This window comes from Corvus cornix, chromosome 3, assembly GCF_000738735.6.
Source record: "Corvus cornix cornix isolate S_Up_H32 chromosome 3, ASM73873v5, whole genome shotgun sequence".
Lineage (NCBI taxonomy): Eukaryota > Metazoa > Chordata > Aves > Passeriformes > Corvidae > Corvus > Corvus cornix.
The window spans coordinates 63,048,457-63,065,582 of record NC_047056.1 but is presented as its reverse complement, the minus strand read 5'-3'; the positions used below and the strand labels follow the sequence as shown (position 1 = coordinate 63,065,582).

Genomic DNA, 17,126 nt, shown 5'->3' with positions numbered 1-17,126 from the left:
ATTTAAGAAAAACAAGGAGCCACAAACAGTAATTTGTTTTCTGCTTCACATACATGTTTTACAATAGTTAACGGCTGTTTGCCTCACAAGTTTTACTACTGAAGGCTTGCTGAACACTACATACCCTTTACACAGCAGTTAATTTATTTTTCATTGTATATCATTGCCAGATAAAAGGTATAAATATTCTAGTCCTTCCTATTCCCTGCTCCTTTTTTTTCTGAATCACCGTCTTTGTACCACCCACTTCATCTGTGCCCTCAGTAATCACTATGTTCCCCAAAGCTTGATTTTGTTCATTTATCTAGCCAAGTCTTAAACTAGGCTAGAGTTATTGCCTTATTGAAGACAAGGGTGTGTCTTAGCTAATATTAAGAATCTGGTCCTCTGCACTTAATGGTTTTTGAAGATCAGTTTTAGGGTTAGCATGTTCTTCTGCATTTTTTGGTCATTGAAATGTGTAAACAGATATCAGAATATTCAAGGCAACTATTAATGACTTTATATTTCTGAAAATATGAATTAATACTAATTTTATTTTTCTAGAAAAAAAATTTATATAGAAACTGCAAAACAGAAATCTGACCTTACATGCTCATATACATTTTACATTACTGTCAACACACTCATTCTGCAGGATGAGGATGGGCTGCAAAATGGAGAGACTTAAATGATAAAGATATATGAAGTGTAAACTAATATGTTCTGACATTTCTCACAGTATCTTTTCTCCTAGTAAACTCAGCAGAGACCCTATACTGTCCCCAAGGAGGTGAGACACAGGCATAATTACATAATAGACACAGCTTAATAATTTTTTAAATTTGAGTATACAAGGTGTCAAACAGAATATGCTGAATTTTACCTGCTAAGGCTTTGTAATCCACCAAGTCAAACATTACAATAGCTACTGCTGACCAGGTAACAATCAGAGCAACAACAAGAAGCCATGCTGCTGGTGAGCTGAACGTAGTCACAAGGTCTTCTGTCACTGATTTCTTGCCCGCTTTCATGGATGACGAAGGAACAGATCCGTTCTTACCGTCTATTATTGTCGTGGTTGTAGACATGTGTCCTATACAAACAGACAAAACAGAAGAAAACAGTGTAACAACTTGGAGTTTAGAACCAAGAACATGAATGCTGTTTTGAAATTGTTTTGTAGTCAGTATGTTTAAAATAAATATAAATGTTGTATTACTAAAAAAAGGTTCTTGTACTTTCTGGAAGAAATAGTCACAACCAGCCTTTTTGATTATAATATGACATTTTTTAGTTTGCCACAAATAGCTACAGGCCTAGGAGAGTGATTGATGAAAGCATAAAACATTATTACCCTCCAAAGGATTGTCTTGTTACGGGCCGTAGGCCAGATTCTCAGGTGATGTGATTAAGTGAACTTCCATTGACTTTAATGGAGCTAATGCATCTACGCCACTTGAGGTTTGGCTGGAATTCTGCTGTCAAGGACATGTATCAGTAGCAATAGAAATATATACACTTCATTTCATCTAACAGAAACACAAATGATTTCCATGTTCAGGAACCTTAAAAGTTGTAAATAAGATCGTAGCTGATTTTTAAATACCTTTGTTTGTGGAATTTTTCACTTAATGAAAAAATTGCCTAAGAAACAAGAGTTAAAATGACAAAGCAGACTTGATTCCAGAAAACATAGGTTTGGTACTAAAAAGCTGGTAGGAAGGTGAGTGCTACTTAGCTAAGTGAGCAGCTGACACACATTAACTGTGTAATGGACAGTAACAATAGTGACTTAACCTGCTTCTTCCTGAGGTATTAAAAATGCTAATTTTGGACACAAACCAAAACAGTGGTAACTGAAACCTAACCATATTTGAAAAGTCTCAAATTAACCTTCTTCATAAAAGACATTTTATAACCTAAACAACCTAGGAAGGTATTTTTTATTTTCCATTATATACAATAACAATGGTAAAAGTATTCCTAACAGCACAGTTCAAACTATTAGAAGGCCACAGTATCTCCACTTAGTTTACAACATCTACTTGTATGCTACAGTTAAAATATTCAAAGATATATTACATGTGGTTTTGGTCTGGTTGTTGAAACCAACTTTCCTAAATTAATTTCAGTGATTTAAGGGACCCTTGCCCACACAGACATCTAAAATTTCAAGGAATCAGGTGACACCTGGTTTGCACAGATCTTTGCTTTTCGCTTATCTTCTGTCACAATTGATACAACCTGTAAAACTGATATTTTCTGTGACAGAGTCGCTCTAAAGTAAGCAGATTTAATTTCACTTTTGACATGGAAAATGACAAATAGACACTCAGAAACTATGGCTGGGGCTAAGGTACAGGCTGTTGAAGACTTTTCAACCTTTGCGATCACATCACGTATTTAGACTCTGAGAATCACAACATTTATATTCTCAAAGAAATAAAAGAAGAAATTATAAGATCCTTAATATTACCTATACATACATATATTTTTCTGTTCCTATTTTACCCAAACAAATCTTCCAGTCCTTATGCTAATGAATACTAGTTTTGTTCCTTTTTTGTAGAATGTTAACACAATATCCTAGAGTGATACTGAAATGGCCCTTTATGTATCTGACAAAATCATATAGAATTGAGAAGGACAATTTTGGTGGAATATGTTCCCTAATCTTATTCTGTCATATCTGTTGAGTTTTCAAATTCATACCCCAATCTGTTCTAGAATTCTTTTATTTTATTATGAAGTGCATTGTATTAATATGTAGTTCCCTTAGCTTTGCCTTTTAAGTTTGCTTCTGCACAAGGATCCTGGTGCTGATCAGAGCCTTGATTCAAGTCCTGGAAAACTACTCTGTTACACAGCAGTGTTGTAAGAGCAAAACAAGATTGGCATATTATATGGGTTTTGTTACTTATTTGAAATTCAGCATTATTTATAGAATATTTATTCTCCTTATAAATAATGTCTATCCCCTAGGATAGAACATATACAATTTTCAAAAAATGTTATAAAACCATCACTGTTTCCATTTATCCAAACAAAAAAATTTTAGATCAAACATTTCACAGCAGGAAGAAAAATCTGCCAAGTGACAGCTAACAATAAAGATCAGCTTCCTAAGTCAAATTCAAAATCAATAGCATTTTGTTATCCTACTGCATACAGGATACAAGTAATTTGTGCATGTACCAGGTCATAAATGACATATTATGCATTTTTTCCTCTTGGGGATATCAGTCAGAGTTTATGATGTGTAAGACAGAATAGAAAGGTACTGTCTCATCTTGACAAATCTCATTAGTACCACAGCATGTCTACAAGGACATCCTAGTGGCAGATATTTGCAGTTATAATACAAGCAATTAAAGCTCTATGTGAGTATACAGATACAGACTTATACTTGCCAGTCAAAGGATCATTCCTCTAGGTCTGTTGCTATGTAAAAATAGTTCCTTCCTATTTAGTACACCTAACTTTTCATACTCAGACCACCATGTGTCTTTGGTGAAGGAAATAGTAACCAATGACTTATCAGAGCAACGCTACAGAGACAAAGCTCAAGTATGCTAGGTGATCTATGGCAAGATTTTGGCTGTTGATGTAGTCAAGTCAGATTTCCCCTTAAAAACTCAGGATGTTATACAATAAAATCACTGTCATTGCATTCATTAAAGTGTGAGTGAACAGCTATTGATTCAAATTTGACTGGAAGTCAAGCTAGGAATATACTGTTATACTGCTGGAGGTTCCTGATACAGGTGCTTGCAGTGTGATTCAGGGGCCTAAGAAAGATCTCCAGTGTTGTTTTAAATGCTTTACATTATCAAAGACATCCTCACGGGACTGTCAGGCAAAATCTGCAGGACAGTAATGATGGAACTGCCTAAAAAAAAAACAACCAGGTGGAATGTCCTAAAGCAAATAGAAATTAGATTTTTCTGTCCCTAGATACCTATATTAACAAAATTGGCTGGAGGATTTTATCTGAAGACTCCTGAGAAAGACATTGTTTGCTGCTACATAATCTCATGTAGGGTGGATTGTATATTGATACCACCACCATTTCATGACTTCAAAAAGAAGAGGAAATAAATGATTGCCCTCTCTCTACAAGCATTCTATTGTTTTAGTACCCAAGGTGTTATCCTCATGCTTTTCTCTGCCTGTTTCTTGCTTCAGGATGTCTAGGTGCTCTGTTCATTCTTGTGCATCTCCTACCAGTGCTAACTTTCTCCCCAAACTGTCAGTGATGATATTTACAGAGCTAGACAACAGAGAAAAAGGGGATGTAGATACCATGTTTCCATCACTTCAGCCAGGAATGATTCTTCTTTTCTCAGAAAAGTGCCAAAGTTAGGCAGAGCTCCTGCCCAAGAGGTCAGTGTGGCTTCAGGTGCCCAGTAGGGGAATGAGAAAGACAGGAATTTTTGTTGTTTTGAAATCACCCAATGGAGCCTATTGAGTTCTACATTTACAATTAGCAGAGGTCATTCAGTAGCAGGTTAAAATCAGATTGCTGAATTTTTCTAGGTATTCTTTCCATGCATATAATAAACATTTTCTCTCTCAAGACAAATTTCAGCGTCCATATTACAGCCAGTCTGAATCCAAGTAAGTTTCCTTTTGATGAGCACTGCAGTAGATCAGGAGATTCATGAGTGGATCAGTTGTCCCTGCTTTGGGAGAGACAACATCCATCACAGGAGTGGAAGGTGCAGCTGAAGGCTGCTACAATTTCAGCCATCCAATTTTAATCCACTGCCACATGTCTGCTAGAGCCTCTTGGTACTTTGGGTTGTGATTGCTATTGATTTTCAATGAGGATAGGAACTTTAAAAAGTTATATGTACATTTCTATAAAAAGATTACTTCAGGGATATATACCTCTGACTGCACATCACAATTTCTCATGCACATGGGACTACCCCGACAGGTCACAAATGTCACCTTTACATCAACAGATTGATTTGCTAAATTCTAAACAGCTAAAACTCTGAGATTCTTACTATTTCTCTGGTTTCAGAGTTGTCACTCAGAATACAGTCTGAAGACCCATAAGGTCTCGTAAGCATAAATAAACCTTGACAATTGGTGACAACTTTGAGGAGAACACCGTGTAACTTTCAGAGTCCAAAGTGAGCTTGTAGTCCTGGCAGCTTCAGTAAAATACTCTTCATATTTGTGGGCTGAGGCATAATCTCCTTAAGGCTTAATAAGCATAGGAGTCCATGGTTAAGGATGGATACTTGATTTTACATTTCAACTGCTATACCTTCTACTACTCCGGTAGAAAAATGAAACAAAACAAAACAAAGCCTCCAAAGCCAATAAATAAACCTATTCCATTCAGACTCATTCAGGTTTAAAAGAGTAATTTTCTGTATTTATGTTACTTCATAACTATTTTATGTATAACAACCTTATTCTGCCAATAGGACAAAAAAATTAGGTAAAATATTTAATGTGCAATGCCTTTTTATGGCTAGGCATATTAAAAGCAGAGGGCTAGTCATGATACTAAAAAAAGGGGTTGTTCACTTTTAAATAATAATATTGTTGCTAGGGCAATGCAGTTGGGATGTGAGAAACCTCAGCACAGTCTGCTCTAAATGAGAGAGCTGGCAGATTTTGACTTGTCTGTTCTACTCCCCAGATGAACACTCCAATAAGTAGGCTATAGAGTATTCTGGATTCAGGTCGTTAATGGCTCCTGTTTGACCTATTCCACTTCACTTGGAATATTTAAATACTAATTAAGGAAGCAGAAAAGAGAAAAAAATGGCTGTGTAAATCGACAGTGTATGTTAAGCACCAGCTCAAGCCTTGGGCTTTAACCTGGTGACCTTATCAATCCACCACTGTTGCAACGAGGCAGGCAGGAGTCTCAGCCTACAGTAAGGAGGGTACCTCAGGGAGAAGAGGACAAGGGATTAGAACCCTTCAGTGAAGAATTGGGCAATGGATATAAGATAATCTGCTGCATGTTTTTCAAGCTCAGCACATCACCCTTAGTGAGTCCACAGACCCGCAGGCATCACAATAGTAATTCTTTCCCCATGTGAGGAAAATGATTTCTACCAAAAGAAAGGATTACACCTACACCTGTTGTTCAGGTGATACTTATGCCTTACTTATGACATCCTCCTGTTTTAATGTCTGCAAGGGTCTCCCTTGGCTTATACGAACAGAAAGGAAAAGACAGAATTAATTACGTGGTTAATAATTAGTATCTTAGAATAAAATATTATTAATAATATTTTTTCCTGAAGTGACCTAATGACTTTTTTCATGTATTTGTCTTGTTTATATATTTATGTGAAAAAAAATGCTGAAAAGAGAGAAGGACCCTCAGGACCCACCATATGCACTGAACAGAGAGCCTTTATCATTTTATCCGGCTAGCACCAGGCGCCAAAAATGCAGATACAGGACAACAAGCAACAGAGTGCGGAATATTTCAGAGGAGAAAAAGCAAGATCACTGCAGCTCGTCAAAACCTTTTAGTCTTCTCCAAATACTGCTAAAATGTGCAATTACAGTGGATATAAAACCATTTTCTGTGGAAGAACTTTAGACCTGGTAAACTTCAGTAAGTTAGAAACTTAGCTAGATCCACTACCATGGATCAGGATTTCTATTGGACATACATGGAAACATACAGGCAAGACTCTCTCTAACACAGAGAAGGAGATAGAACAGGGAAAGACAACTTACACAGGCAAATTCAGCTTATCTTTGAAAGCTCGTCTCTCTCACTGTTATCTGCAACAGACTGTGAGTAGGACAAGGATCTACAGTACAGCCCAAAAACGTGTGGTGGGCACCTAGTGTAGGTCTTCTACAAGAAGCTTCTGCAAGCTTTTGAGCAGAAATGTGACAATTTTAAGAAAAGCCACTTTATTTAGAGATGCAGCATAAATCTTCTCTTGAGATGACTGACATTCAGCAATTTCTTCTCTTTTGTATCGAATTATATCCCCGTACATATGAATGAATGAATGCCACTGGAATAACTAAATGGAAAAAATAAATAAATGGAGTTTCACAACTGATACCAAAATTTACACACTTTTAAATTCATCACACAATGTACTGAAGTGTTGCTTTACTGTTTATATAATTAAAGTGCAAAGAGAAAAACCTCTCAACACGTATCATGTGTATATTCACAAACTTCTCAGACTTTAAGGTAGTCTTTCTGAAGACTAGAGGCTTAGAAAGCTGTGCCTGGGACTGCATATGAGAGAACATATGCAGTTTTATTGGTGACTGATAGTTATAAAAATGTAATATTCTTTATGAAATGTGGAAAACAGGGCTAGAGATTATGCAGAAACTAATTCTACGTGACAAAAGACATAGAATAGAGACTATGGAATATGGAGCGGATGGTGTATGAAAATTAGCTGAATGATTGGATTCAGAAAAGGCACTTATAATTATTATGGTGGTTGGTGCTGTGTACTTTTTTAATTTCCTTTTCTGTTATTATATCTGTATTGGTTTTATTTTTGATCAATACAGAACATCTGATAATTTAAAGAAGTAGATAGTATTAATCTTTTTATTCATTGTCCAAGAAATTATGTACACCAATCTTTTCGTTTCATCGATTTCAATAAGCAGCTTTTAGAAGAAAAGATACTTTCTATCAAGCCATTTCATTATTAGTCCAAAGAAACTGTGTACTTCATACAGGATTAGTAACTAATACTAATAGCACTACTACTTCTAAATACTACAGGGTGAAATCTAGAAACTATTAATGCTGTATGTTAACATGTTGTAGCTTTGCTAACCCATGACACATGTGATATATATTTTGGGATTGCAATAATTGAGGTTTCTTAGGGTACTGTGGTGGGTTGACCCTGGCTGGATGCCAGGTGTTCACCAAAGCTGTATTACTCCTCTCCTTGCCTGGACAGGGGAGAGAATATATAATAAAATGCTTGTGGTTGAGATAAGAACAGGGAGAAATCAGGCACCATTTACCATCATAGGCAAAACAGACCGGACTTAGGGAAATTAGCTGGATCAATCAGAACAGGTAATTAGAAATAGAATCTAAATCTTTCAACCCCTGTCTTAAATTCACTTCAAATTTTTTCTATCTCCTCCCTGGAGCAGTGCAGGGGTACAGGGAATGGGGGTTGCAGTTAGTTCATTACATGCTGTATCTGCCGCATTTTTTCCTCAGGGGGAGGACTCCTCACACTCTTCCCCTGCTCCAGCACAGAGACTCTCCCATAGGACACAGTCCTCCATGAACTTATCTAACTTGAGGCCTTCCCGTGGCTGTAGTTCTTCACAAACTGCTCCAATGTGGGTCCCTTCTGTGGGGTGCAGTCCTTCAGGAAAAGGCTGCTCTAGCATTGATTCCCCAGAGAGTCAAATTACTGCCAGGAGCCCCCTCCTGCGTGGGCTTCCCATGGGGTCACAGCCTCCTGTGTGCACTCAACTTCTTTGCTGTGGAGTCCTCCAGGGGCTGCAGGTGAATATTTGCTCCTCTGTAGGACTGAAGGGAGCCAGCCATGGGCTGCACCATAGGCTGCAGTTGTCTGGAGCACCTTCTCCTTCACTGATCTTGAGCTCTGCAGAGCTGTTCCCCTCACTTGTTCTCTCTCCTCTCTCGGGTTGAAGGTTTTTTTATTTCTCCCCTTTCTAAATATTTTATCTCAGATGTGCTACTCTCATCATGACGGAATCAGCCTTTTCCAATGATGGGTCCATCTTGGGGCCATCAGATATTGCCTCTGTCAAACATGGGGGAAGCTTCTGGCAGCTTTGCTCAGGAACCACCCCTGTAGCCTCCCCCACTACCAAAATATTTCCACGAAAACCTAGTACAGATACAATATGGTACTACCATGTGCTCTGTGGAAAAAAGATAAAATATCTCTGAAGAAAATAGTTTAAGTAATATCAATTAGAAACTTCCATAGCTGTATGATAAGAAAATTACTTTCCGGTGATGTACGGCCAGGTTGCAGGAGCGACTGGGCAACTACCAGTAAGGAAAAAGACTTTTCAATATGAAGATACAATCTCTGACTCAGGAATTTTCTTTATTTCATATCACTGAATGCTGAGCAAGTATATTGGCAGGGTAGAGTCTAAGCATTTAATGCTTGAACTTAAAACTTTTTCTTCAACCAGTAGCTGCTGAAAAAGACAAGATACTTTCAAATCTTCATTTTTCACCTGCTAAAATAATTTGAACACATGTATCTGATTTTTTTTCCTGTGGACAGCTACAAAGATTGCCTTAGAAACACTTTTGTGTATAGAAAAGATTGGTTGTACCTCACGTAAGAAGTTGGCATACGTGGTTAACTCCTTGCCATGCAGAGTCAAATGATGGATTTGGACCTTTGCTGTACAAAAGGAGTCAGAATCCCCTGAGGGCAACCTGGACTTTGCTTCCCTCCTGATCAAGGAGAGAAATTCAAGCAGTAGCAATTGGGGATGGTTTGTCTAGAAAATCTCAGAGAATGGAATGGGGTAGTAGGGAAGAAAGTCTGGGAAGCACAGCTGGGAAAATCAATTTGCTCTAGCAACCAGTGTAACTGATAAAAAGATCATCAGAAGATTTTGAAAAGGAACAAGTGTATGGTCTCTTTGCTCCAATCAGATTTCCCCTGTGGAAAAGAAAATTGCTTTTTCAGGAATACATCACTGAGTCCTGTTGAAGAAATATTAATAATAGCTATTGCTTGCTCTGGAATAGGCCAAGGTATGAAATGTAGAATTAGATAAATTACATATGAAGAATCTACCTATTTGTACAGATGTCTTGAAGCAATCTGAGAACTTCAAGGAGGGGAAGTGAAAACCAGTTTCAGCCAGACCTAAATTACACTGTGCTTTAAAATACAGACAGCAGTAAAATAAGTTAACTCCCTCTCAGCTGATATACTTCTAACCTTTGGCTTCAGAGGGCCTGGTTAGGTCAGCAGATATCTGAAGGATTTAGGTGCCCACATCCCACTGAAAGTTCATGTGAGATGAACCCCAAATCACTTGAAAAGTTGAACTTCAGAGATTTGGAGCTGAATTTTCATGTTCCCTTACATGTTTGAATTTCATATTCCAGTAGAGCACTGGTTGACACTTCAAATCAAGCAGAAGAAATCTTGTCTCATAACTTAGCAAGGAAGTGTAAAAATGTCTTCACTCCAAAATTGCTTATAAAGAACTCTAGGCTGATATGAACTTTAACCTTCTGCTCTGTGGGATTTTTTTCGTGTGTGCATAAGCAATTCAGCAAGTTTTTACATTATTCTGATTATTTAAATACTTGAGACACAGAAGGCATTAGTAGTAGTTAAAAGATCTTCTGTGCTGTTAGTCTTATATGACTGATTTTACTCTGAACCTATCTGCAATAATTCACACCTGAAATTATTTTAAAAATAATAGTAAGGGATGACCTAAGGACAAGGTTTCAAAGATGACAGGTTTTATTGGGAAATTTTACAGATCATTTTGCTTACAACTATATCACTTTTTGTAGTAATTCCTTGAGAACTTAGCAGACCACAGAAGTGAAGAATAATAAAAATAGGATAAATTATTTTATAAAATCAAAACTGGAGGATGTGCAGTTGATAAGAACATGGGAAATGTCATTTACTGCAGTTTAAACTAGATACTAAGATACGGCAAAGGGACACTGAGTTGCTTTCTTTCCAAAAGGCAGCAGACTTCACCTTTTCATGTTCTGAAAGTTAGAAATTTACATTTTTCTCTTTGAAGTATCTCTTCATGTTTTTTACATTGTCTTAGAAATATGTTTTTTTAAAAAATCAAATGTTTAATTTCCATCTTCTCAGTATGCAGATGAGATAAGAATGCAACTGAATTCTGAACACTCAATCCTAAACTACCAGCAGCCTGAAAAATCCATTATTTTTTGGTTCCACATATAAATTTTTTTATCGATTGTTAGTAATATCTTCCCTTCTTTGGAAATAAATTGGTGCTCTGAAACAGTAAATGGTTTTACCTTCCTGTTCATCTTAGCAATCTGACATTTCAGAAAGAGATGCTAAAGGGATATTTAGACACACTTCTGAGTTGATCTAAGCTGAGAGGTACATCTTATCTTTTAAAATGTCAAAATGAAGGTTGGAGAAAAACGACTGCCATTTATCTCCAAGTAGCAGTGGACCTTCTGAAGCAAGAACACTGGATGCAGTCCCCTTTTTAATAGTTTTTGAAAACTCAACTCTACACATCCTTGAAATATTCAGAAGGGATTAGAAAAAGACCATTGACTTATTTTTTATTGTAGAAAAAAAAATAATCTGTTCTCATCTGTAAAATGATGATAGTCCTAATAAATATTGAAAGTTACTAGAATAAATTGTAGGTTACACACACACCTATCTTCACTCTGAACACGTCTACCAGTACAAAGAAACTCTGTAAAGACAATTCCAGATCTGTGCTTCCTCTGATGGAACTACTATTTTCTCACAAATAAGTGTATTGAGGAATGGTTAATAAGATTATTTGCTTGATTTCTTTTATTCCAAGCTAACTTGACCGTGAAGGTTGGACCAACTTTATATGTCTTAATGGACTCACATGCACAGACTCTGAAAACCAAAGTAGTTCTAACAATAATTTGCTATACTCTCTGCAGGTTATGGTGCAAGCAGTGTCTCCTGTTGCAAGTCTGACAACTCTTCCATATGGAGCCACCCAGGCACTACAGCACTCAAATATGGAGCTCACCACATGCACAGTTTGAACGCATATACTCCTAAGTCACACTGAAGAAATTTGGTCACAGGTGATTTACCAGACACAGAACATGAAGGTATTTTTAGCAAACAGAAATTGCAATACTGAATTATGCAGTACATATATATTTATTGGAAAAATTTTGTTAAAAATTGGAACAAAAAATTCTCATCTGACAGTAGGGGAAAACTAAAATAAGTGCCTGTGGCAAGTTAGTCATCTATGTCACTGTTATATCTCACCTGTAAATGGCAATTTGCAACTACATTATGGGTCATGCTGTGTGTGAGAGAGAAAACTGAAAGCAAGCTGCTAAAGAAAACTGTTATGTGGCTTACAAAATAGTATAACCAATTTCCCAAGAGACAGTAGTTAGCTGTAGCGAACAGATGAACCAAGGTCTATCTTCTGTCAAGAGAGTTATTTTCTAATAAATATGAGAGTACTCCATCTGTATGCTTAAATAATAGCTAAAGGCAAGACCACTTCTATATAGGCACCTAAGATAATAGGGAAATGAGGTTTTCTGAAACCTGCTTCTAAAGTTATGTTCCTATCGAAATGTAAACTCAAAATTCTTTCTGATATGCTCCTTGCATTCAGTGTGTGTTCCAATAAGAAAAGAATTCTAGGAAGCAGTGGCAATCATTATAGAAATGGTTCATCTGAAAGCTTTGGTTTTGGGTTGGGTTATTTTTTTTCTTTTCTTCTGTTTTTGGTGTGAAAGAATCTTTTAGAAAATATCTTTTCAGTTTTTGGTCACAAGAGGGATCTTGAACTGACACGGATGAATAGAATTCAGTGTTTAGATAAAAATCAATGGTGTGTTTCATCATTTTCTTTTTGCAATAACAATCCCTAAAACCATAACTTGAAGTTTAACCTTGATCGACTAAATTAACAATTTCATTCATCTCTAATCTTCATTTGGAAAAAGGCGTGATCTCTAAGGGCAGCTGAGACATGTAGGCTATGCTGTCACAGTGAGAACAGTTGATCTTTGTTGAGGGTTCATATTCACAACACACCTCTCATCTAACATGTAGTCTGAAATTATCAAGAGCTGAGAAATCTTCACACTATTTTACAAAGATTTCTTTAATAGAATATTATGCCAGATGATCACATCTTAGAAGAAAACTTTATTTCAAATCAATATTAGGTAATCTGGAAAAATGGGAGGTTTTTGAGACTATTGAGACTCATTCCTGAACCAGCTACCATAATTTAGCCATATCTTAATCCATTTTGCTCAGGATTACACCCTGGCCAAGTTTTGGAATGTGTGAAAACCTTTTCAATCTAAATTTGATGAGAAAAGATCACTACATAGTATTCATGTACAGGTACAGAGCCCTAGGTATCTTTTCTCTTTTACTTGTTATGCAGATATTTTTGTGGAACCTCATGTACACACTGAAAAAAAAAAAAGAAGATTTAGGATTCTTTGAAGGTTACCTGAGGAAAAAACAAAATTCCCTCAATAACTGTAGCCATTCTCTTCATCCTTCCTCCTTCCAGCCCAAATCAATCAACACCTGTCTGCAGAACAAGGTCATGACTACTTTTCAGAAATTGTGAGCAACACCTGAATTTTACCCACAAACAAATTAACAATAAATGAGCCTATTAATGAGTCTGTCTTGTACCCATACCTAAGTCCAGAGAATATCTAATACTGCTAATTTTCACACTGTTACATTCTGAACAAAAGAAAACCCAGAAAGAGTTCCTTAGAAACATAATGAATAGCCTAAAGATTGGTTTAGGGACTCATGCTTCTGTGACCTGGATATCAGGTCCAAAGTCCTCCTCATTTATTATGAGGGGCTAGAGATAACCAACAATTTAAATCTTCCTAATACACCTCTTCAGATTTCTGCAGAGTAGGTGAGGTGTAATAATAAAGATCTCAACAGACCACACAGATATGAGATTCGGGTCTCTAATTTATCCCAGTGATAAATGCAAGAAGTGATTATCTTGCTACATTATCTAGCTTGAGAAATTGAACCAATTTTTGTAATAATTTCTAGAAATATTCCTCATTAGGAAGTGAGATATTCATGTGGCATATAAAATAAAACTTGAAATTATGGGCAAGTCTGGATTAAAATCTATGCACAAGGAAGTACAGTTCCATACCTCTCCACTACTACTTAGCAAAGGAAACTATGGAATGCAAATTCACCTTTTGAGTATTTGCTATGATGTATATGGAAAATCTGCTGAATTATAAAATTTAAAAAAATAGCTTTTTCTCTATGTCTTTGAAAATGAAAAAATTTATCCATATAAAAGATATAATACCAAGGAAGATGTTTATAATATAGGATTTAGGCCTCAGGAAAGGAAAAAAGAGCTTAGATCCATGGTTTAGTTGTTAAGTGACTCAGAGAAGTGACACCTTAATTCTGAAAAATATTCACATGAAAGTTTTACTTGTAGGCTAACAGTCCTTTAAACATATTCAGTGACAGATAAAGTAAAAATATTCCCTAAATTAAATGATTCCTAAAGCAGAATATGATTTATTGTAAAAATCTATCTGTATAGATTTTGTCTAAGATATTTCTTTACCCTACTTACATTAAGCTTCTAAACACATAACCCAAACCAGGAAGAATACATTAAGTATAAGCTTATGTCTTTGTAATATATGTGAATTAAAAATTATTCTCTACTGAGAGACATATTTGTAAAATTATCTTAATATAAGTTTCCAAATTCTAGAAAAGAAATTAAAACTACACACTTTTGGGCAGAGCATAGAATCAGAGAATCCTTTAGGTTGGAAAAGACCTTTAAGATCATCCAGAGCCCAATTGTTAACTCCAAGTGCTGCCAGGGCCATCACTAGACCATGTCCCTCAGGTTTTAAAGACTTCCAGTGATGGTGACTCCACCATTTCTCTGGGCAACCTGTTCCAGTGTTTAACCACCCTTTTCATGACAAAATGTTTTCCTAATACCCAACCTAAACCTCATCTGGCAGAGCTTGAGGCAGTTTCCTCTTGTCCCATTGCTTATTACTTGGGAGAAGAGACTGAACCCCACCTGGATACAGTCTCCTTTCAGGTGGTTGTAGAGAGCAATAAGGTCTCCCCTGAGCCTCCTTTCTCCAGGCTGAATAACCCCAGTTCCCTCAGCTCCTCATAAGACTCTAAACTCTTTAGCAGCACAGAACGTTGCAAATTTATCATTAATTTTAATTTACTCTCATGGCATTTTTCTAGTCAGCGTTAGCATAAAAATGAAACAAAATTGTTGAAATGTCCGAGTTGCTCTTTCTGGGGAACTCTCTGCCCTATGTATGGATGGGGAATCCATTTCCTTACATTTTTGGAATGTGAATATTCCTGGACTTCATAGCCTCTCTCATTTCCTGTGTCTGCTTTATAACATTGGACATAAGGTTCAGCATAATTTGGCAGTGGAACATTAATTAACGTAAGCAGACTTCAGCAGAGCAGACCTCAAAACTCAGTGATGCATCTTAGAACAGATGAAAACCTTTCCACTTATTTTAAGGAGATGATCAGTCCCAAAAGCTTTCATAATATTAAAGCTTTGCCTCAGTACTGTTCAAAAGATTTTATTTCAAGTTTAAAAAAAGCCACTATCTTGAGGTGGGCCCTCGATGTTATTATTGCTAACTGGAACAGAAAGTGAGCTACATCAAGGAAAAATTTTGACCTGGTTGGAATGATAGCTTCCTTATTACCTCCCATGGATTCTAAATCAACTAATCTTTGGCATCTGCTGTAAACATGTATAAAGTCATCACAAAACCATTCAGCTATCCTTCACAAGCTGTAACACCTCCCCACATTCTCAGTAGAGCAGATCCATACAGCTCCAATATTCCTAGCCCACAGTAACAGCAGGTGCTGCAAAGTTTCCACCCAGCATGAGCGCCTTGCATGAGCATCAGACACTTGCAGGACCTCTGTAATGTTCCTGGCATCTTGCCTTGACCTTTGTTATTTTGCACTTTGATCTCTGACTGTTGGTGGGATAGGAAAAGACAAGAACAAAGTTGCATACCTATGCTTGAAGTTCAGCCATGAAAAGGATGTTTATGCATGTTTGTCCTAATTTTGTCCCAATATTTTCCATCCAACAGAAAAACACTTTTATTTCATATCGATGAAATGGAGATGATAGCTGGCATTGTTTTCCAGACAACCTGTCTGGTGTTCAGAAGTTTTCTAATGATGCTCAAACAGGTCCATATAAACACAATGTTCTCTTATTTATTAAATATTGACATAGTCTCTGGTCACATTCAAAGTGTACAATTGTGTTTTGTGTATTTTTATAGATCTTCAAATCTGGATTTTTTTGCCCCATGTCTTCTAATATATATCCTCCATCTGATGCCTTGATGGGGCTACCTAAAAACAGGGGCTAGACAAAGTTAAGAGGATAAGGGTGGGTATATTTATTGAAGGGCCTTCAGATACACTTTGGACAGTCAGAGCCTCAGGGGCTACACCCAAAAACGGATGACCAGTCACGAGTTTTTCATACTTTTATAAGTTTGGTCCATTTGCATAGCAGGGGTTAATCCTCCAATTACAACTTTAGGTAATGAAGTTGTTTACTCTAAGTTTGTTCCCCCCGATCCACTTTTGTTTACATATTTCGCGGCCTGAGACAGTAAGGTATCCTTGAAGTTCAGGCCCAGAGAAGAATTGTTTTGTCTGACCAAAATGGGAGAACAGTAGCTAGCAGTCTATATGGAGTTTTAGAGTTACACACTAAAGCATTGCAGAATTACAAATATATGAAAAATATAAAAACTAAAATCCTAAGGCATCACCTCCAGTTCACACTCTGATGAAGGGCCATTTTATTTTCACTCTGAAGAAAAGAAGCAATGGGAATCTCCTAACTTCTGGCTCACTGCTCCTCTACACTGAACATAATGCAGGCTTCCCATGAGTGTAGTTGTTTGTCTTCAGCCATTTTCTTAGGGTTTTAATACACATTCAGCATATGTATAACATTTCTTGAATATTTCCTTCTTGGATTCTAAGAATACAGACGCTACTGCTACTTTTTCATTCCAGGAAACTTTCAAGCAATTGTCTGATATTTCTTTAGTATTAATAGAGTAGTTTCAACTCATAACTTTGCCAGTATAATGAAAAGACATAGAGATGTCCTCTGCAGATGTAGAAGTTGATAGTCCTTTCTAAATTTTTAATAAAGCTTTTGAGAGTTACTTAGTTATCCTGCCTACATGTTTGCAAGATTTTGCTGGCTGTTATATTCTAGTCAAAGGCCTATTCATCATCTAACCTTTCTTTATTAATTTCCTTTTCTATTATATCAATAGAGTGCTGCTTCAGCTGTAATTATGTAAGTGCTAATAAATAAAA

General features: G+C 36.6%; 1 protein-coding gene across 1 annotated transcript in view; it reads right to left on the bottom strand.

Moving 5' to 3' along the window:
- TRDN (triadin) overlaps positions 1-17,126 on the bottom strand; it is a 117,737-nt gene that overhangs the window by 86,159 nt on the left and 14,452 nt on the right. The window contains exon 2 of the mRNA XM_039568592.1: positions 866-1,075. Coding sequence (XP_039424526.1) covers positions 866-1,075 — 210 coding nt within the window. The remainder of the gene's footprint in view (positions 1-865; positions 1,076-17,126) is intronic.